General features: G+C 39.6%; 1 protein-coding gene across 8 annotated transcripts in view; it reads right to left on the reverse strand.

The window, feature by feature from the left end:
* Positions 1 to 23,460, reverse strand: part of TMEM19 (transmembrane protein 19) — a 35,170-nt gene that overhangs the window by 8,456 nt on the left and 3,254 nt on the right. For 6 of the 8 annotated variants that reach the window (XM_059402449.1, XM_059402457.1, XM_059402451.1 and 3 more), the window contains 5 exons: positions 23,277 to 23,390; positions 15,914 to 16,051; positions 15,270 to 15,524; positions 14,061 to 14,270; positions 9,255 to 12,630 (listed from right to left, as the gene is read on the reverse strand). In XM_059402449.1, coding sequence (XP_059258432.1) covers positions 12,467 to 12,630; positions 14,061 to 14,270; positions 15,270 to 15,524; positions 15,914 to 16,051; positions 23,277 to 23,390 — 881 coding nt within the window. In that variant the 3' untranslated portion in view covers positions 9,255 to 12,466. Of the gene's footprint in view, positions 1 to 9,254; positions 12,631 to 14,060; positions 14,271 to 15,269; positions 15,525 to 15,913; positions 16,052 to 23,276; positions 23,391 to 23,460 lie in introns of those variants that run through there. The other 2 variants (XM_059402453.1, XM_059402455.1) reach the window with 2 other exon arrangements.

A 23,460-nucleotide genomic window follows, 5' to 3' on the forward strand; every position in this document is an offset into this window, starting at 1 on the left:
TGAGGTCATAATTTTGGGCCCGACATTGGGTTAGAGATTACTAAGAGAGAGAGAGAGAGAGGAAGATTGAAATTTAGTCCTGGAAGGGGTTTTTAATTGTCTATTTCAAATAGTTTGTGGTTTGAAGAAACTGATACTCAAGGATGTAAATTACTTGCCCCAAATCATTCAGCTAACTGGTGATGGATTGGGACTCTGTCTCATTTCTTCCATTTCTAAATCCAGTGAACTTTCCAGTACTAAGTGATTTGCTACTGTAGATATAAAACAAGAGGATCAAGAAAGTAAATTTTAAAAAAGATTTTATTTTATTTATTTGATGCAGAGAGAGAGAGAGATCACAAGCAGGCAGAGAACAGGCAGAGAGAGAGGGGAAACAGACTCCCTGCTGAGTAGAGAGCCCAATATGGGGCTCAATCCCAGGACACTGAAATCATGACCTGAGCCGAAGGCAGAGGCTTAACCCACTGAGCCACCCAGGTGCCCTGAAAGTTATTTTTATATATGGAATGAATGAAGATTTAATGCACTCATCATTCAGAAAAACAATCTTTACTGAATAATACAAAGTGAGTGTTAGAAGATACTGAAAACTAACTGAGTTTCAGTTTTCAAGTGGAAGCAGAAGTGAATAAAGGCTTTGTTAATCATTGTGAAAGGTTGCTAATCCTTAGTCCAGATTAGATTACTATTTGGAATGTGCCCAGATCCTCAGAAAAGTATGCTATCTACAAATAGTAAAGCAACCATTCATTAAATTCCTATACCATGCTAAGTGATTTGCATGCATACAACCCAAATCTCTGCAACTTTGCCAAGTAGGTATTATTATTCACAGATGAGAAAACGAGACTCATTATCACACAGTTCATAAATGGTTAACATTGAAACCACACCGGTGACTTCTGATTCTCATCAGACACATAAAGAGCTTGGAACTCGTCACTTCCAACCTCACAACAAGAAAAAAGCTGAACAAATTGAAATCAACAATTCTTAGATGTAGCTGAGAAATGAAGTCCCAGGGCAAACTGCTTTCCTGAAAACTGAGAGACAAACAGAATCACAGTTTAAAAGAGCAGAAGCCCAGGAGCAAAAGCCAGCAGCTGGAGCCACTAATTAGCAGGAAATCTTTAAACTGTAACTAACAAATTGCTGGAAAACTCACTGCAGACTAGGCTGAAAGTTAAAAGTTCCTAAGGGGCCCAGGATTAGGGGGGGCCCTACACTTTCCTGAATTTTACCTCTAAGAGCTATACCTAGTTTTTACTGTAAGGACCAAAGAACCTATAAGGACCCTCCAGGGGGAGGGGGAAAGTAATCATTTTTATTTTTTTAAGATTTTAAAATTTATTTGACAGAGAGAGAGAGCACAAGCAGGCAGAGGGAGAGGGAGAAGCAGGTGCTCTGCTGAGCAGGGAGCCCGACCCATGGCTCGATCCCAGGACCTTGGGTTCGTGACCTGAGCTGAAGATAGCCACTCAACCGACTGAGGCACACAGGTGCCCAGAAGTGTTTATTTTTAAAGTGTTAAAGAGCTCTCAGTTATCCTTAACAAAGTTCTCCTTCAAGGAAAACTGCTTTACCAGAGCCTAACTGACTGGCGTTTAACCAAAGTCTAAACCTACCTGGGGGAAGGGAAATACCCAACTCCAGCCTCCTCTAGCCTTTGACATGGAGGAAAAGGGAATACCTAACTCAGGCTCACTAAAATACTGAGACTTAATTTCAGGATTATAGAACACTTCTCCTCCCACACTCAGCCACCCCATCAATAGGGCTCCTGCATAATAACAGGAGATTAAAGCTAAAAGAACTACAAACTTCAGACTCTATTCTTACATTCCTCTTCTAGTAACACCCAAAGACAATTGGGGAGACAAAAACAAGGACACTAGAGGAAATTTTAGCCTTTGACACCACAGCAAAGCAAACATTAAACATAGTGCAACTCCTTGCAGGTAATCATAAAACCTCATACTAAGGCCTACACCTGGTATTGCATGTCCAGCTTCCAACAAAAAATTACAAGGCATGCTAACAGGCAAAAACCAGTCTTAAGAGACAAAGCAAGCATCAGAACCAGATTCAGATATGGTAAAGATTTTGGAATTATGAGACAAGTAAGTTAAAATAATTGATATACTAAGGGCTCTAAAGAAAAAAGTGGACAATATGGAAAAACAGATGAGTAATATAAGCAGACAGATGGCTATCCTAAGAAAGAATCAGAAGGCAATGCTAGATAGAAACAGAAATGAAGAATGCTTTTGATGTTCTCATCAGTTGCTGAAGGAAGAATTAGTAAGCTTGAAGGTATGTGAGGCAAAAACTGATAGAACTGCAAGGAGAAACAGCTATATCCACTCTTAGAGACTTCAATACCTATGAGTAATTGACAGATCCGACAAGCAAAAAATCAGTAAGGATAGAGCAGAACTGAAGAGCACCATCAATCAACGGAATATGATTAACATTTATAGAATTCTTCATCCAACGAAAGTTAAATACACATTCTTCTCAAGATCACTTGAGACATTCACCAAGATAGACCACATTCTGAGCCATAAAACACACCTTAGCTAATTTAAAAGAATAAACTTCGTACAAAGTTTGCCCTTAGACCACAAGGGAATTAAACTAGAAGTCGATGACAAAGATAGCTGGAAAATCCCAACGTATTTGGAGGTTAAACGATACACTTCTAAATTGTGCATGGGTCAAAAAATAAGTCTTGACAGGAATTAGAAAATATTTTAAGGGGCACCTGGCTGGCTCAGTTGGTAGAACATACAACTCTGGATCTCAGGGTCATGATTTCAAGCCCCACATTGGGAATAGAACTTATTTCATAATAAAAAAAATTATAATAATAATTTTATAATAAGTAATAATAATAATAATAATATTATAATAAGTAAAAATTAAAATACAACCTATCCAACATTGTGCCTTACAGTGAAAGTAGTGGTTAGATGGAAATTTATAGCATTGAAATGCATTTTATCTTATTTATTTATTTATTTATTTTTAAAGATTTTATTTATTTATTTGACAGACAGAGATCACAAGTAGGCAGAGAGGCAGGCAGAAAGAGAGAGAGAGAGGAGGAAGCAGGCTCCCTGCTGAGCAGAGAGCCCGATGCGGGACTTGATCCCAGGACCCTGAGATCATGACCTGAGCCAAAGGCAGAGGCCTAACCCACTGAGCCACCCAGATGCCCTATCTTATTTATTTTTAAAGATTTTATTTATTTTGACAGAGAGAGAGAGGAAGAGCAGGGGGAGTGAGAGAGGGAGAAGCAGGCTCCCTACTAAACAGGAAGTCCGATGCAGGTTTCCATTCATGTGCGTGCCCTTTTCCTGACCTAATCACCTCCCTAAATCCCCATCTCCTAATGTCATCACATTGGGGATTAGGATTTTAAAATGTGAATTTTAACAACATATCAACCAGTATCAGCAAAAATTCAATTTAACAAGTCTCAATTCAGCACTTAGAATAGCCAAACCTGGATTAAGAAAGCAAAAGCAGGGGCGCCTGGGTGACTTAGTCAAGTATCTGCCTACAGCTCAGGTCGTGATCTCAGGGTCCTGGGATCAAGCCTCATATCGGGCTCTCTGCTCAGTAGGGAGTCGTCTTCTCCCTCTGCCCCTTCTCCTGTTCATGCTCTCTGCATCTCAAATAAATAAATAATTCTTTTTAAAGCAAAAAATTAACTAATTAATTCAGATTTGACCTAGTCTCCCCACCCACCCTCAGCTTGAACCTGCTTTAGGCTGGAAGCCTGCAGTGGGAAAGAGGAACACGGTTCTCTGTTCTCTCAGTTCATCGACCTACTCTTCCTCTAGTTTCTAAGAACAAGAGAAATGTCCAGGGCTTTTTGGAGTTCTTATATAAGGTTATGGGAAGTTGATTCAAGGGGCAACAGAAGGCAAAAATAAAAATTACCAAAAAAAAAAAAAAAATCACAGTAGGGGTGCCCTGGATGGCTCAGTGGGCTAAGCATCTGTCTTTGGCTTAGGTCATGAGACCAGGGTCTAGGATGGAGCCCTGTATCAGGAGAGCCTGCTTCTCCCTCTCCCTCTGTCTGCTGCTCCCCATCTCCCTCTGCTTGTGCAGTCTCCTCTCTCTCTGTCAAATAAATAAAATCTTCATTAAAAAAAAAAAAAATCACAGTAGACACATATTTGTTTGTGGTAGTCACACACATTTCTCTCCCCCATATTTATCAGAAGTGCCCGGTTCTTGTCCTATACATCTTTGATTCACCAACTTCAAAACACAGTACCTAAAGCACAGAAGCACCACACAAATGTTTTTGGGTGACTGGAGGCTGAAACTCAGGTTTCCTTACCTCAAGATTAAACTCTCTCTCTCTCTCTCTTTTTTTAAGATTTTATTTATTTATTTGACACAGAGAGAGAAAGAGAGCGATAGCACAAGCAGAGGGAATAGCAGAGGGAGAGAGAGAAGGAGGCTCCCCACTAAGCAAGGAGCCTGAGGTGGGGCTCAATGCCAGGGCCCTGTGATCATGACCTGAGCTGAAGGTAGATGCTTAACCAACTGAGCCACCCGGGTGCCCCTTAAGCCCTCTATCACATGAATTCACTGCTCAGGTGTGAGACGGGACATCATATAGTGAGAATCAAAACAGAATGTTATGCCTGGGACCAGACCCACTTAACAATCATGGTTTCTTCTATACCAGGACACACAAAAGGATTTAGATATTTTCTTTCCTTCCTAAAATATTAAATATACTAAAATAATAATCCTGTCTTTGAGAAGGATTATGAATCTTTTTCCCTTCCACACCTTTTTCTTTTTTTAAATTTTATGTAATGAATATATTACCTTAAAATTGAGAAAAAAACGGTTATTTCAAAATATATTTCGATATATGCCAGGGTACAAGTTGTGTAACTGACAGAGAAGCTGCTTGTTAATCACTGAGGAAACACACTTGAGAATGGTTAGTGTTTGGACACAATTTAGTGCCCTGCTTTATGGAAAAAACTGAATTAATCTTGTTGAATAATATATTAGTCCATTATAAAGATCAACTTTAGGATCAAATTTTATTGGAATTATAACTGAGTTGTTATATGCAGCATTACACAGATTATCACAATAGAAATATGGGGACCTGTATCTACCACATCCAGTTCTAATGAGTTTATTCTCTGGTAATCCTATATGGTAACACCATTTATTGATTTATTTTTTATTTTTATTTTTTTAACACCATTTATTTTTATTTTAAGATGTATTTATTTGGGGGAGAGAGAGAGAGGGCATGCAAGCAGAGGGAGGGGCAGAAGGAGAGGAAGACAAGCAGACTGCTCACTGACACAGGGCTCAATCCCAGGACCCTGAGATCATGACCTGAGCCAAAATCAAGAGTCGGATGCTTAATCAGCTGAGCCACCCAGGTGCTGCTAATCCTTTATGATATTGCTATTTAAGACATTGTAGCCTGATGAGATTAAGAGAAAATAATAGAATCCCTATCATTAGTCTAGCCCCACAAATGGACTTAAAAACTATATTTCGTCCTAAGGAAACGTTTAGTGCCCTTTCTACATGTGCATTTCTAAGAACATGTACACAGTCCTTAGCAATAGGGAGACCAGTAGTTTGAAGAAAAAGGTTAAGTATTAATATGCTGAATTAGTAAATGTTCATTGTGTGGTAACTGCTGTAGTTACAGCGTAGAATGTGTATGGGGATACCTAATTGACCCTGAGAAGATTTTTTTTTTTTTTTAAGATTTTATTTGACAGAGACACAGCAAGAGAGAAAACACAAGCAGGGGGAGTGGGAGAGGGAGAAGCAGGCTTCCTGCTGAGGAAGGAGCTCCACTCGGGGCTTGATCCCAGGATCCCGGGATCATGACCTGAGCCGAAGGCAGACACCTGGTGACTGAGCCACCCAGGCGTCCCTCCCTGAGAAGATTCTTGGAGGAAGCTCCGTTAAGCCATTAAGCAGTTAAGCTGTGTTTGAAGTGTCATTAAGGGAAGGGAGAGGGTAGGAATTCCAGGAAGGACAGGGTATGCAAAGGTCGGGAGGCATTCATGTTAGAAAACAATACACTCACTCATGTAAAATGGTATTTTTTAGTTTCAAGTCTGGGCAATGAGCTGAGAATATTCCTGAAGGTTCTTTGTTCTAGAATTCTATGACAATGTGTTGAGAATTTTGCCAAGGTGTTTGTCATGTATAATTTCAAATGCAAACAGTTAAGATCAGAATGATGAAGTCCCAGAACCTAAGTCAGGTTCGGTGGGGTGAGGTTCGGAGCTGATGACTAAAGAAAGAATTCTTAAGACATCTTTGGTGCAAAATGGTGGTTTATTAAAGCATGGGGACAGGACCCGTGGACAGGAAGAGCTGCTGCCCCGGGTTGTGAGGAGTGGTTGGTTATATACACAGTGGTTAGTTATATATACATTGGGTAGGTGAGGACAAAGGGGTGTCCAGAAGGGCTATTGGGGCAAAGAATACTATCAGGATATTGAAGACCTGGTTACTATCAAGTAAAGACAATTGGAAGTCTGGTGGAATGTTACATTCCTGCTATCAAGCATCCTTGTTAATGAGATTTAGGTTTAGAAGAAATTTAACTTTACTTTTCCTTCTACCTCTGCCTCCTTCGCCTCCTTTGGTTTTTTATGGAGGGGAGGGTGACATTAGGGCTTGAGGAACTGAGTTCTGTGTCTTTGGAAATTGGGCTATTGATAAGGTAACTTCTTTGTTGTAATCTCAAGGACATTTGCAAACCAAGGGAGACTCCTGTCTTGCAGGATTGTGATCTCAGCAAGTTAACTATTTATCATTTTATGGCAGTCAGGGGTGCCTGAGGAATGCTACACATATGGAGGGGAGCGGGTGAAGGGGGGTGGTGCAAGGCGCCAGCTCTTGCTTTGTCCTCAGCCAGCCTCCTGCTCCCTCATCAAGAATTTGAAAAAAATGGAAAAAAAAAAAAACCCCACACTCAAAATACACCATTCAGGTAGAGATTTGTGATACTTGTATTAATTTTTGCATAAGTGCAAAGTATTAAAGTATTGCTTTGAGTATCCACTGTTAATTTTCATTACGTTGTATTCAACATAAGAAGATTCTTTTTTTTTGTAAGAAGATTTTATTTGAGAGAGAGCATGCAAAGGCAGAAGGAGAAGCAGGCAGAGGGAGAAGGAGAAGCAGGCTCCCCCGGTAAGCAGAGAGCCAGATGTGGGGCTTAATCACAGGACCCTGGGATCATGACCTGGACTGAAAGCAGACGCTTAACCGACTGAGCCAGCCAGGAGCCCCTAAAGTTAAAGCTTTAACACTTGGATTACATTGGTGCTTCAGGCTTCAAGATAGGGAATCTCAAACAGACAAACAAATTTGTGTTTCTTTTTCTTGAAGATTTTATTCATTTACTTAAAAGAGAGTACACAGCAGGGGGAGGGACATACGGAGACGGAGAAGCAGGCTCACCACCAAACAGCAAGCCTGAATGAGAACTCAATCTGAGAACCCTGGGATCATAATCTGAGCTGAAGGCAGACACTTAACCGACTAAGCCACCCAGGCACCCCCATTTTATTCTTGTAATTGATTGCTAATAAGATAGTTTATAAAGAAAAGGAATACCATTTAAAACGATGATGGGGAGGGGAAGATGGGGAAGAGGAGTAATTTCTGGAGATTATTTTGTTTGAATATTTTGATTGGTAGAAGAAACACATTTGACTGTAGAAATTTTAGAACACATTATTATTTTGGTATATACCCTTCTAACCTTTTTTCCTTGGAAGGTAGGCATCAACTTAAAAGCAGCAGAATGATAGTATTAATTATAACAAAATTTCATTAAGAAGAATGTATTAAAACACACCCAAAACAGGGATGCCTAGGTGGCCCAGTCAGTTCAGCATCTGCCTTCGGCTCAGGTCACGATCCCAGGGTCCTGGGATTAAGCCCCACATCTGGCTCCTTGCTCAGTGGGGAGCCTCCTTCTCCCTCTCCCTCTGCTTGCCCCTCCCCTGCTTGTGTACTCTGTCAAATAAATAAAATCTTAATAATTAAAGAGATTTAAAAATAAACCCAAACATGGGCGCCTGGGTGGTTCAGTGGGTTAAGCCGCTACCTTTGGCTCAGGTCATGATCTCAGGGTCCTGGGATCGAGTCCCGCATCGGGCTCTCTGCTCAGCAGGGAGCCTGCTTCCCTGTCTCTCTCTCTGCCTGCCTCTCCATCTACTTGTGATTTCTCTCTGTCAAATAAATAAATAAAATCTTTAAATAAATAAATAAGAATAGATCCAAACAATTATTTGTAGAAAATATGTCAAATTTCTAACAGTAGTTATTCTGGGGAAGATAGAAAGCTTGGTTTAGGGGCGCCTGGGTGGCTCAGTGGGTTAAGCCGCTGCCTTCGGCTCAGGACATGATCCCAGGACCATGGGATCGAGTCCCACATCGGGCTCTCTGCTGAGCAGGGAGCCTGCTTCCCTCTCTCTCTCTGCCTGCTTCTCCGACTACTTGTGATTTCTGTCAAATAAATAAATAAAAATCTTTAAAAAAAAAAAAAAGAAAGCTTGGTTTATTGAGGGGGTTGTGGAGGCAAAAGGATATTTTAGCTTTAATATTCTAACATTTTAAAAATAGATTCAGTGTAGGGTACCTGCATGGCTCACTTGGTTAAGTGCCTGATTTTGGTTCAGGTCATGATCTCTGAGTCCTGGGATAGAGCCGTGTCTGGCTCCCCACTGAGAAGGGAGTCTGCTTCTCCCTCTCCCATTCCCTCCGCCCTCCCCGACTTGCGCACTGACGCACTCTCTCTCTCAAATAAAAATTTAAAAAATCTTTAAAAAATTAAAAGAATAGATTCAGTGTGTTACATAAGTAATTAAATATCAATTAAAAAAGAAAAGAAAAAGAAAAGAAATAAAGCCAAATAAATTGGCTCAGTCAATGGAGCATGCAACTCTTGATCTTGGGGTCGTGAGTGCAAGCCCAACAATGGGAGTAGAGATGCCTTAAAAAAATAAAAAATGCAAAAAAAATCCCCAAACATAAAAGGGTTACCACATGTATAAAATTTTGAAGGGGGTGATGAAGAACAGTTAACAAGTCTAGTCTTGGCAGAGAAAACAATTTTAGGAGCCTTGCCCTTACTATCATTTCCTGACTCATTAGTTCCGGAACCATTAATAGTGTATCACATGATTGAGAAATGTTGGATTCATCACAGTACTCAGAAATTCAAGTAGCCAAACTGGTTTTTTTATTTTTTATTTTCCTCCAGAAAAATGTTCCTGATTATCAACTGTCAGTGACTCTTAAAGAAAGCACTGTTTACAGTCAAACAACTTAATTTAACAAACACATATTGGACATCTACATATTTTTAAAATATTCAGGACCATTTGGAAGTACAGCAACAGATACTCCATAAGGAGATTAAATAATTTAGTTGCATAATTTTGTTTTCATCTTTAAAGCATATATAATTCACCTGAAACTTGATGGCTACGACACTTTTTTTCTCATTGTGATGACATCAGAACAGCAGACGAAACACCAGGGACATCAGATGACTGGGCTCCAGTATACCCGCTGTGCACAACAGGGAGCATCTGTTAATGCTACAGGAATGAGGCAAAGTTTATGATTTTTGCATGATTTTTCTCTATACTAGGTCTTTATCTAATTGGGATGGGGTTGGCATTTCTAAAGCCAGCACCCTACATAGGTAGGAGTTAGAAACAATAAAGATATATTCAGCTTGGCTGAGGCATACATAACCCAAGTAATGAGAAAAGCTAAGAATGGAATGACCGATTTTATCAATTCATTATTCTCCTGGTACCTCCACTGATGAGTCCTCAAATGCCACTCCTTTAAATTTTCAGGTCTTCTTCAAAAGCTTCAAAAGCCTTGGGCCACATACACCTTCCTCTCCTCTACTGCATAATAGTGTTTTAAGAAATGGTATGTATACCTTTAAGCTGCTGAGATAGGCAGTACATATTTTTTTATTATACTGTTATATGGAATTCTATGAAAGTGGGTTTTTTTTTTTTTTACAGATTTTATTTATTTGACAGAGAGATCACAAGTAGGCAGAGAGGCAGGCAGAGAGAGAAGAGGAAGCAGGCTCCCTGCTGAGCAGAGAGCCTGATGCAGGGCTTGATCCCAGGACCTTGGGATCATGACCTGGGACGAAGGCAGAGGCTTTAACCCACTGAGCCACCCAGGCGCCCCTATCTTAGACTCTTGAGAATTTGAGGAAAATATATGTACTCTATTAGTGTTCTAAAATCTGAAAATTTTGATTTCAAAACACAATTAGCCCTAGGTTTTCAAATAAAGGCTTGTCAAGCAGTATTTCCCTAATCTGTTAATGATATGGTGATTCTATCAAACCCAAAGATGGTTACAAAAAATATTTTTATTCCATGGTATGTCATGAGGATGAGTCACCAGGAAAAGAGAAAAGGCATATTGGAACAGCTATGGGAATAAACAGGCTGCATCAAAAACACAGGAATGAGCTGGTAAGTGATGTAGGTATAATTATTAGAAGATATCACTGTATAAAGACAGCATATAGCACTGCTACTAATAGCTGCCTGTATAAAAATGCAAAGTCCCACTCTTTTGAAGCTTCTTTTATGCATAGTGCTTTAGGACATTCTGATTTAGTAGTTCTCAACCTGTTTAAAAATTTTTTTTTTTTTTTAAGATTTTATTTATTTATTTGAGAGAGAGAGACAGTGAGAGAGAACATGAGCAAGGAGGTCAGAGGGAGAAGCAGACTCCCCATGGAGCTGGGAGCCCGATGTGGGACTCAATCCCGGGACTCCAGGATCATGACCTGAGCTGAAGGCAGTCGTCCAACCAACTGAGCCACCCAGGCGCCCTCAACCTGTTTAAAATTTGAATCTCCTGGAGAGCTTTCTAGAAATAACCTATGCATGAGCCTTACATTCAGATATTCTGATTTACTTGATCTAGGAAGGGGCCTTGGCAAGTGTTTTTAAAAATGCCCTACCCAGGCTGGCTAAGTCAGTAGAACATGCAACTCTTGATCTTGAGGTTGTAAGTTCAAGCCTCACGCTGAGTGTATAGATTACTTTAAAAAAAAAAAAATCTTAAAAAACCAAAAGACACCCTAGATGATTCTCATGTGCAGGAACAAGAACTCTTAAAAAGTGCTAATATCCAGGCTCTAACCTGGAAAAGGTAATTGGAATCCTTCCAAGTGAAGCCCAGGACAAGATACTCAGGTGATTCCAAAGTATACCCAAAGGTGAAAACCAACGATTGAGACCCCCTCTGTTGCCTGGATTAAGTGTGTCAACTGCTTTTTTCTTTCTTTCTTTCAGAATCAACTCAGTTCTCAATTATCACTGTAGTAGAGTCACCAGTAAAGAAATCTAAGCTTTATCCACTCTTAATAATGGTGGGTTATTCATGGAATCTCTCTTCAGTTTCAATTTCAATGTAAAAAAAGTATGGGGGCGGGTGTATGGAAATCACATGAAAAATATTTTTAAATAGTTTCAGCAAAATAATCCACACCATTTCAAACTCCTTTAGCATACAGTAAATCATAGTGAAGGATAAAACAGAAAAGTAGAATTCATTTTAGTTGAGTCTATTATTGTACAGGAGAGCATAACTTCAGCACAGAATAGGAAATCATAGCATCTTCCAATCAATTCTAGGTAGCAAATAAAAAAAAATTATGATAGTTTTCCAGTGACTGTTCAGGGTGCCAAAGTAAAACAGATTTCTATATAAATTTCAAAAAAAGCTAGAAATACATTAAAAAATATTAAATTCAAGATAATGTCTGCTCAAAAATCAACTAAAATATAAGTAAGGTGCACATTTTATTGACAGAAGATAAATCTCTTTTGCTTTTACTTAAAAATATTTTCATGCATTCTAATGGTCATATGAAAAAGATATTTACTTTTTTTTCATTACTAACCCTGAGGAAGGAAAAACACATGTGGAATAGCTCCCTAAGAACCATACTCCACACTTCTCACAACTGGAAATGGCAAATAATGGAGGAAGTGAAGAGTATATTTATTCAGGCTTCCACACACATCAATTTAAACCACCCAAAACTAAAATTTGGGCAACTGGCACAAATGGCATTACACTTTTAGGCCAACATACAGCAATATTTAGGGACATCAGAGCTTCATTGCTCAAGAAGCTCTATTTAGCAGAAGAAAAACACAAGTAAGTTCTATGTACACTTATCTTTCACTACAAAGAGGTTGGCTGTTTCAAGGGAGTTAATAAGAAGAAAAATGTGGAATCTCATCACAATGAATATGGGAAGAGCCAGTATTTTCTCTTTGTCAATTACAATTATTCTTCTTAGGGATTAAACTTGGAATTGCAAATTTAGCTGAATTTACCACAGTTTCAACCTTTGTAAATGAAAAGAAGTTCACTCCCTGGGCCAAAATCCCCACGCAGCAGTTGGGAGTAAGAGGGCAATGAGGACAGAAGAAAACAGATTCACTGCGTTGTTATCAAGAATTGGTTTCCCTGCTATGTACTTCACGTCATTCGCTGGGCTATTGACCACCATGCCAGTGCTTTCATCTAAACCTAGAGTGGAAAAGAAGCAAGTGAGGTGGAAAATCCAAATGACTTGATTTAAAACAAATTAGCTTTTCTCCTCCAAAGAATATAATCTTTGAAAAAGTCTCAACCACTTATAAATTGACTTCAGTGGATAATTATAAGGTGAGAGATATGGAACCCTTGATTACCAAGAACTTTTTTTGAAATGTGAGTTTTAGTACACTTCAATACTGTTTTCTCTGGAATTCCCTCACCGGAAGAAGGAAGAACATTAAAAGCAGAGATAGCATGAAACTAGAAGACTAGGTCTCCAAGACCAACCTGTGAGATCTTTGAGAAAAGGAATCCTGTATTTAGCCTCTACAATGGAAACCCAGGACCCAGTGTGGTGCCAGCACAAAGTAGGCACACAAAGAATTTACTGAAGGAATTAATCTTTCCCACAGCCCACATTAATTTTTTCAGTCCACTCAACATGATCAGAAACGTCCCCAGTTAGGATTCAGTGTAGAATAAAACCTAGGCTCCTAAATAAACAAACAGAAACCCAAAAACAGAGAGGGAGGGAGAGGGAGGGAGGAAGGGTAAGAGTGTGTGTGTGTGTGTGTGTGTGTGTGTGTATGTATGTAGAGTTAGTGACCTTGATCTTGAACTAAAATCAGACTGCTTCCTCCTTGGTATTTAGATAAGAGAAATGAATCTGAAAGAAAAAACATTCTGATAGGTGGGGAGCAAAGCAGAAGGGTAAGAACAGTATCTTGGTAGATGAAGAGAACTGGAAGGATTGTACACAAGGAAACTCCCCAAACTCCCAGCCTCTTACCTGTATGAATCAAAGGAGAAAAAATGGTTGGTCAGAATGAGGAGGAAATACACACCTAACAGAATATGTCAGTACACTGAAATGACAATGCCTCAGAAGCAAAAGCATAAAGCAAAAAGCATAAAGTAAAAGCTCAGAAGCAAAGCATAGAAAATTCTGGGGAAAACCAACTCTCCCATATACCTTGAGTTGGGGCTAAAAATTCAGTGGGGACAGAAAGCATTATGTCACAGTAGAAAAACAGGTCATATGTGTACAGAGTAGTACAATAATTCTCTCTCAAAGAGACTTGGAAGACAAATGGAAGGTGGAGCATTAAAATGATCTGATCCCAAATGTTCTGCTTTCCTTGGGATTAGGTGAAGTCCCCAAAGCAAAAGTATCTGTTTCCTGCACTATTATCTTCCCCAAGCAGCTTCTACTCATTGCTCTGTGGAATTAGTTCTCTTTCAATTAATTTAACAAAAAAATTTTTTTAAAATCAGAATTGTAGAAAAAACTCTGTCTTGTCATTCCCTGGCCTCTTGATTCTTCTGTCTTTGGGACTGTTTCCATTGCCATGTTTTTCTCCCCCATATTTCTTTCCCATTTACTACACCAACAAGTTGCAATAATAAAGTGATATACTTACCAGTAAACTGCATTGTAGCTCCTAAATATGAGTCTACAACTGATCCTAGTAATCCAGCCAGACCCCCAAATGCAATAATTGGCCACTGGGGAGCAGAAATGTCTAAATCATTAACAAAAACCAACTGTGTGAGGAAGTATGTGATGCCCACAAAGGTGCCACCAAGTAGACTGGAAGCAAGGCCCACCATTGTGACCCCTCCATTGGTCCCTGAAGAAAAAAAAAAAAAACAACCATAAAATAATCTGGTTAACAATCAACAAACACATAAAATCAAGGAAACAAACAACAAAATTGGTACCTATCTTATCAAGACCAACTGAAGAAAAGGTTCTCTTTCATACAATCCAAAGACCACAGTCTACTCAAAAAGTCTTTTCTCCCCATTAACTCCTGACATTGTAAGCAATGCAAGGGAATGGTTCCATGAAGCCAAACTGCCTGATTTCAATCACAGTTTTGCCATTTCTAAGTTATGTGCCTGTAGTTAAGTTACTTAATTTCTCTTAATATCCTTGTTAGTAAGATGGAAATAATAAAAGAACTAATTCACATGAATATTGAGGGTATTAAAGAGGATGATGATAATGATTAAGAGAAAAAAAATGAGGGACGCCTGGTTGGCTCAGTGGGTTAAGCCACTGTCTTCAGCTCAGGTCATGATCCCAGGGTACTGGGATCGAGCCCCAAATAGGGCTCTCTGCTCAGCAGGGAGCCTGCTTCCTCCTCTCTCTCTGCCTGCTTGTCATCTCTCTCTGTCAAATAAATAAATAAAATCTTTAAAAAAAAAAAAAAGAGAAAAAAATGAAAAGGATATGAAGAAGAGAAAGTAGGGGAGAAAAAAGCAAGGAGGAGAAGGGAAGAAAAAAGGGAGGGGAGGTGATGACGAAGATAACAATATAGTAGTATTAGTAGTTAACAATAACAGGCAAGATCTGTGTTAAAGCACTAACCACATACCAGGTCCTCATGAAACACTCTAACATTCTCTTCTTTTTCCTCTCCTCCTGATACATCTCTGTGTTTCTGTATTGTTTATCTAGGACTTGCTATCCTTTCCTGCAAATATTATTTATCATCAGCTTAATAGCCAACAGCAATTTTCCAGTTAAGAAGACTAAAATTCTTAACAGTCTCTTAAGTCAGAAACATAGTAAGTCAGATTTTTTTTTTGTTCATTTCATTATTTAAAGAAACTTAAATACTCACCAACTGGAACTTTTTCCCAGGTTGTTATTAGCCTTGGTGGACTTTTACTCAGAATTGGACCAACTTCTGAAGCCCATGTGTCTCCAGCAGAGCAGGCCAGTGCAGCCAGGAGAGACAAACACATCCAGGAAGCAGTATACTGCTTGGAAAAATCTATTGGGATTTCCCCGGGGCCATTTTCTATCATGTAGAGCAGGGCCAGCTCAGTGGGCACAGCTCCATTACAGAACACCTGAACCCAATTCCTCTGCCCACCTACAAACAAACAAGTGGATAAAAAGGACAAGAAATGTTTTCTCTTCAGAAGGAAAATCATGCAGTTACAGGAACTTAAAGTTTAAAGAAAGAAAAATTACTATAATTTTAATAATGACTAAAAATCAAATGGTACCTTTGCTTACATTCTATATGGTTTTAGAATAATGATAGATTTTAATGCTTCTAAAATTCCGCTGTTACTATTGTGCTGAAGTAAGGATAAACTAAATTAGGCCGCTACTTAAAGTTATTCTCATGCAAAATTTATCTGTTTCAACAGTCTAAACATGTTCTGATTATAAGCTTATAGTATCTTGGGATGAAATAAAGTGATAAATTATAAGTAAAATAAATTATAAGTGATGTCAAAACATAATTCATTTTACCTTCTTTGTATTCTGAATCTAGACGCTTCTTTATTTCTCCCTTCCATTTAGTGAGTTTTGAAGAAGAAAGGAAAAACATCAGCAAAGAGGTAAAAAAGCTGAAATTTGCAATGGTAAGGATAAATCCAACCACAAGCCCTGAAAGAAAAACATACATACACAGAATTATACTCATTCCATACATTAATGCAGTGAAAAAAAGAATGGGACTTTTTTCAGTTATTTTTTACATTATGACCTGAAATGTACATTACGAAAACATTTTTATTTTTACCAATTCAGGTATTACCAAATAGTAAACTAAAAACTGGTTTGATTAAATTGAGATAAAATTTTTTAGCATATTTTTACCTCCTTTCAAACAAACTATAAATATATGAATGTATGTTATCATTCTAGACATACTTTTTGTAATCAAATTGTAGAACACAATAAATAGCAGTAATTTATATATAATATTTGGATAGATAGCTAACTTTCCAAATTAGCTGTGGATCTCCCAGGGAGGTTTAGATTGTACAGTCTTTCTAGCTTCTAATTTTTATATTTTCCCTTCAGAGCCTGAATCTTTTTTTTCTTACAGGCTAGCTTTTCATGCTTTTCAAAAAACTTTCACATGCCCTTTTGTTGAGCCTCATAAACTACGTGAGAAGATGGAGGTAGTGTTTCTTAGTTATGTTTTAATATGTAAATCTATCAAAATAATCCTGGATTTTATGTGGAATCAAAAATGGAATACTTTCAGGGCGCCTGGGTGGCTCAGTGCGTTAAGCCGCTGCCTTTGGCTCAGGTCATGATCTCGGGGTCCTGGGATCGAGTCCCGCATCGGGCTCTCTGCTCAGCAGGGAGCCTGCTTCCTCCTCTCTCTCTCTCTCTGCCTACTTGTGATCTCTCTCTGTCAAATAAATAAAATAAAATCTTTAAAAAAAAAATGGAATACTTTCTGTAAATGTGATTTCAGATTTTTAGACTTTTTTTTGTTTCTTTTATTTGGACAAAGAAGAAAGGGGACATCCTTCATTTTTCCATGGGTAGACAATTTCAAGGAAGGTTTATAATACCTACAGTCTAATCAGAAGAACAAACAAGATTGTGCACATGCATGATTGCATGTGCAATGGGCGGGGTGGAGGTAGAGGCAGAGGGTGAAGGAGAGAAGCAGACTCCTAGCTGAGTGTGGAGCCTGACACAGGGCTTGATCTCACGACCCTGAGATCATGACCTGAACCAAAATTGAGTTGGATGGTCAACCAACTGAGCCAGCCATGTGCGCCCCTATAGGTTATTATAAAGAGAAGATGCATATCTGAATTAGCTTTTTCTTTTTTTTTAAGATTTTATTTATTTATTTGACAGAATGAGACAAAGTGAGAGGGAACATGAGCAGGAGGAGTGGGAGAGGGAGAAGCAGGCTTCCTGCCAAGCAGGGAACCCAATGTGGGACTTGATCCCAGGTCCTGGGATCATGACCTGAGCCGAAAGCAGACGCTTAATGACTGAGCCACCCAGGCACCCTGGAATTAGCTTCTTAAATTACTCAGATTAGGGGCACCTGGGTGGCTTAATTGGTTAAGTGTCAGAGTCTTGATTTGGGTTCAGGTCATGATCTCAGGTGGTTAGGTCGAGCCCTGGATGTCAGGCTCTAGGCATGGAGCCTGCTTGGGATTCTTTCCCTCTCCCTCTGTGCCTCCCAACCCCCCCTCCCCCCCCACTGAAATGACTCAGATAATCTTTAAAGGTCTTTGTTACAAATTTTGAAAATGTTCTTAGAGTAAAATTGGTGGTTAAGCAGCAGAGTACTCGTGTTTCTATTACCACAATGGTTAGTTAATACTACAAAAATGAATGGAACAGAGGATATGGGGAAGACAGAAAAGTAGGAAGCACCAGGAAATCTGTCTTCCCACCTAGACAACAATTGCACTGGAACAATCTAAAAAAACTGTTTTGGAACTCTGGAGTCTACTGAAGGCTTGTAACTTTCAAAGGAAGGCTTGGAGGGGGAAACTGCACCTAACTTTTGGTCAAGTTCATTTCTTAACAGTGTAGCCCCCTACCCACTCCCACGGCAGGAAGGGCAGGAACTGCAGGTGCAGTCTATACACAGCTTGTGGGAGCCAGGTTGGGCAGGAAAGACTTATTGTCCACCTACCAGGATTTGATATTTTTGAAGATTTCATTTACTTATATGACAGAGAAACACAGCGAAAGAGGGAACACAAGCAGTGGGGAGTAGGAGAGGGAGAAGCAGACTTCCCACTGAGCAGGGAGCCCACTGCAGGGCTTGATCCCAGGACTCTGGGATCATTACCTGAGCCAAAGATAGATGCTTAACAACTAAGCCACCCAGGCATGTCTCAGGATTTGTATTCTGATCAATGATTGCTGCTTCTGATTATGGAGGTATAGACATAGAGGCTGGCAGCCGTTATTACACTCCACCCCCCAACTGTTACAAGCCCTTTCTTGTCTGGTTTAAGAGACTTCCAAAGGATTTAAAGGACTGATGCTAACCTTCCTTCATTTTTCTGTTTTTCCTCCTTTGGAAAGCCAGACATTAAAGACTAGGACATTCAAAAGAAACTCCATTTATGGGGAAAATTAGAAGGTGATAGTGCATACCCAGGGAAAGGGAAAAGACTGGGAAGATCTTAGGTTTATACATCAAGGTGATCCCTGGCACAAAGACAGCTGCAACAATCAAAAGCAAGACAAAACAAAATGAAAGAAAGCAAACCCTGGGGACAGAGGAAATTCTGATTTCCAGAGCTGCCACACTGTTAGATTTAAATGTCCAGTTTTCAACAAAAATATCTTGAAGCATATGAAGAAACAGACAAGTATGGCCCACTCAAAGGGAAAACAAAATGAATGGAGACTGGAAGGCCAAATGGTGGACCTACTAAGCAAAGACATCAACCGTTTTAAAGATGCTCAGAGAACTAAAAGCAGACATGAAGAAAGTCAAGAGAACAATATGGGACAATATAGAAATACTAATAAAGAGACAGAAATCTAAGAGAAACTGAAAGGGAATACTGGAGTTGAAAACAATTCAGTAGAGATTCAAAGGCACATCAGAGCAGGGAGAAGAAAGAATCCACAAACCTAAAGACAGGCAATGGACATGATTCCATATGAAAAACAGAAAGAAAAAAGAATGAAGAAAGGAGAACAGAGCCTGTGGGTCATATAGGACACCATCAAGGAGAACAACACACATGTGGGAAAGCCCAGAAGGAGAAAAGAGAAGGAAAAGGGGGCAGAGAAATTATCTGAAGAAATAATGGCTGAAACCTTACCAAGTTTTTTTTTTAATTGCAAAGTTTGTTGAAGACATACATATAAACATACAAGAAAGAAGCCTAGAAAACTCCAAGTAGAATGAATTCAAAGAGAGCCACACTGAGACACATTATAACCAAACTGTTCAAAGACAAAGACAATCTTGAAAACAGAAAGAGGTAAGCAACTTATCACATATGAGGGATCCTCAATAAGATTATCAACAGGTTTCTTATCAGAAACTCTAGAGGCCAGAATGCCAGAGGCCAGAAGGTACTGGGCTGATATACTCAAAGTGTGAAAAGAAAAGGAAAAAAAATCTGTCAAACAAGAAGCTTATATCCAGCCAAATCATTTTTCAAAAGTAAAGGAGAGGGGTGTCTGGGTGGTGCAGTTAAACATCCAACTCTTGGTTTCAGCTCAGGTCATGATCTCAGGGTCCTGGGATCAAGCCTCACATCGGGCTCTACACTCTGCAAAGAGTTTGCCTGAGATTTGCTCTCTCCAGGACACCTGGGTGTCTCAGTTAAATGCCTGCCTTCGGTTCAGGTCACTATCCCAGGGTCCTGGGTTCAAGCCTGCATCAAGCTCCCCTGCTCACCAGGGCAGTCTGCTTCTTCCTTTCCCTCTGTCCCTTCCCCAACCGACATACACTTGTACTCTCTCTCTCAAATAAATCTTTAAAAAAAAGAGATTCTCTCTCTCCATCTCCTGTTTGTACTGTTTCTCTCTCTTAAAAAATAAATAAAATCTAAAAATAAATAAATAATAAATAAATTTTTTAAATCTTAAAAAAAAAAAACATATAATGTATTATTAGCCCCAGGGGTACAGGTCTGTGAATCGCCAGGTTTACATACTTCACAGCACTAACCATAGCACATGCCCTCCCCACTGTCCATAACCCAACCACCCTCTCCCTACTGACCTCCCCCGCACCCCCGGCAACCCTCAGTTTGTTTTGTGAGATTAAGAATCTCTTGGGGCACCTGGGTGGCTCAGTGGGTTAAAGCCTCTGCCTTCGGCTCAGGTCATGATCCCAGGGTCCTGGGATCGAGCCCTGCATCAGGCTCTCTGCTCAGCAGGGAGGCTTAACCCACTGAGGCAGAGGCTTAACCCACTGAGCCACCCAGGCGCCCCAAGGCAATGTACTTTTTTTTTTTTTAAAGATTTTATTTATTTATTTGACAGAGGGAGATCACAAGTAGGCAGAGAGGCAGGCAGAGAGAGAGGAGGAACAGGCTCCCTGCTGAGCAGAGAGCCCAATGCGGGACTCGATCCCAGGACCCTGAGATCATGACCTGAGCCAAAGGCAGCGGCTTAACCCACTGCGCCATCCAGGTGCCCCAAGGCAATGTACTTCTAAAGAATGATTTCTTTCACGTAGTTTAAAAATACCTTGGTATTTTCTGCAACTCCTAACTATGTCTGAACTCTGACTCATATACCAGTCCCATGAGACAATGAGCAACAGAAACTGGTTTTATTAGGTCTGATCAGCTCTGGCTATCTGACAAAATGACACTTTTATTTCAGAAAGACTGAACACCAGACACAATTTGGTGACTTAAAAAAAGCAAGGCCACTCTTGTGAAATCACATGAAGCACAACCACTGGCCTTTCTAGACAATTCTCCATTTGCGTGCATTTCCACTACACTTACAGCATATAGCTCTGGGGATTAAATGTCTCAAACCCATCTCTTTTATCATCTGTGTCCCCTGACTAAAACAGTAAGCTCTCTGACAATGGGATTTTTATCCATTTTGTTTATTACTAAATCCTAGGTGCCGAGAAAAGTATGTGGCATATAGGAGACCCTAACAATACACTTGTTGAATGAATGAGTGGGGAAAAAAAAAAGTAAGCCACCAAGCTGAATAGTTCTGGTAAGTGAAATTAAATTTAAACTTGTCGAATCCTATTGGCTAGTATTCAAGCGATGCCTGTGTGGCTCAGTTGGTTAAGCATCTGCCTTCGGCGCAGGTCACGATCCCAGGGTTCTGGGATCAAGGCCCACATTGGGCTCCCTGCTCAGGAGGGAGTCTGCTTCTCCCTCAGCCTGCTGCTCCCTCTGCTTTTGCTTGATGTCAAATAAGTAAATATATTCTTTAAAAAATAATAAAACCTGTCAAGCCAAAAATCCAATGACAGACTATCCATACTGAAGGAACCAAAGGAACACAGTGAACAACTGGACTATATAATACCTCCTTCGAACAAATCATCTACTCAGTGCTTTACAGTTTATAGTCATATTCCCATATGTCCCCTCATGTGATCCTCCTTATTCTCAAAATAATCTCTCAATGAGATCAGAGGCAGCAGGGTGTGTTTACAGTGCTAAATTAGGACTAATGACCACTAGTATTTTGAAGGTTGGGTAGATATCTGGCTTCAACGTGAAGGCGTGCTTCTAGGAGAGGCACCTGGATGGCTCAGTTAAGTGACTGACTCTTGATTTCCACTCAGGTCAAGATCTCAGGGTCATGAGATGGATCCCTGTGTTGGGCTCTGCGCACTCAGCACAAAGTCTGCTTAAGATTCTCCTTCCCCCCTCCCTCTGTCCCTCTGTTCCCCAAGCGCATGCTCTCTCTAAATAAATAAATAAAATCTAAAAAAAAAAAAAAAAAGACCTCCCAGTTCTAAATAATCGTCATTCTGGGGGCACCTTTGGCTCAGGTCATGATCCTGGGATCCTGGGATCAAACCGCGAGTCAGGCTCCCTGCTTGGTGGGAGACCTGCTTCTCCCACTCCCACTCCCCTCTCACTTTGTCTCTGTCAAATGGGTAAAATCTTTAAAAATAAATAAACAAACAAATAAATAAATGTCATTCTGTAGTGATCTCATCCTGCCTGTAGTATTTGAGGGGGAATCCTCATGGTTTGGGGCTTATAACACTAGCAGTATATCAAAGTCCTGATGTCACATCAGATCATGTCACCCCCTTGATTTGAGGCAGGGGAGATTCCACCTAGTTTGGAATAAAATCTTTACTATGGAGCACCTGAGTAGCTCAGTTGGTTAAGCATCAGTTTCAGTTCAGGTCATCACCTCAGTGGGGACTCTGCTTGGGACTCTCTCTCTCCCTCTGCCCCTCCCTTGTATGAGCTCTTACTCATACACACACGCTCTCTTTGCTAAAATGAATAAATCTTAAAAAAAAAAACTTTACTGTGTCCAAGACTCCTTATTACCTGGTCCTTGCCTATTTCTTTAATTTTCTATACCCCCCCCCTTTTAAAGTATTTTCCAGTCAAATGAGTCTATTCCCATACCTAAATAAGCCAGGGTATATGTCAGGGTCTTTACACATGTTATTCTGTCAGCTTGGAACAAGCTTGTCACTGCTAGCTTCTTCAAGTTTTGGTTCAAAACTACGTCCTTAGAGTAAAGGGTTATGCTTGACCCTATATACAAAAGAACGCCCACATTCCCTAACATACACACTTTATTATTTTAATTTTTCTGGTAAAATTTATCATTATATAAAAAGTTTTATGTATTTTGTTACCTAACTGTTATAAAGAATAAAAGTTCCACCAGAACTTGAAACTTTGGCCTTGTTCAGAGCCATATCCCCAGTTTCCAAAAGAGGGGCATATAGTAAGTATTCGAAAAATATGTCCTAAAAGAACAAAAATCTGGCCTATCCCTAACTCAGTTATGAAAAATAAATCTAGGATACTTAATTTGGACTGCTTTGTTTGAGGCTACTAATAGCAATTTCCTAGAATGATTCTTTCCAACAGCTCCTCTACTGTCCACCTCCCAGGAGTACTCCAATGTTTCTGACAGCAGGTAATTTACTACAACTGAAAGAGCAGAATAATCAAGGAACTAAAAAATCTATTCCACTAATCTACTTGATATCAATTAAAAGTTAAATTTGTACATTGCACTGAGTATGTCAGTATCTGAAATTTTGACAGAATAGGAATGCTGAGTAACAACTTTATCATTGTCTAAAATGCATAATGGGATTTATAGTCTCATAAGTTCAGAATTTAGAAAACATGAGTTTAAATTATATAAGCAAGCACTTATTACATAAACAGTTAAAAGAAAAACATACCTCCTAAAGCCCCACTGTGGTCTAGACTTTTCTTTTTAAAGCCATTAGAGACGATCAAAACAGGAACAACAACAGAAAACAGCCAACGCCAAGGAGAAACAGGCTGTAAATTACCTAAAAAATTGAATTTACAGGTAAGTCTTGGTTATAAGCTTTGATAACTGCATTCTGGATTAAAATACTA

This window comes from Mustela nigripes, chromosome 6 (genome assembly GCF_022355385.1).
Source record: "Mustela nigripes isolate SB6536 chromosome 6, MUSNIG.SB6536, whole genome shotgun sequence".
NCBI classification, from domain to species: domain Eukaryota; kingdom Metazoa; phylum Chordata; class Mammalia; order Carnivora; family Mustelidae; genus Mustela; species Mustela nigripes.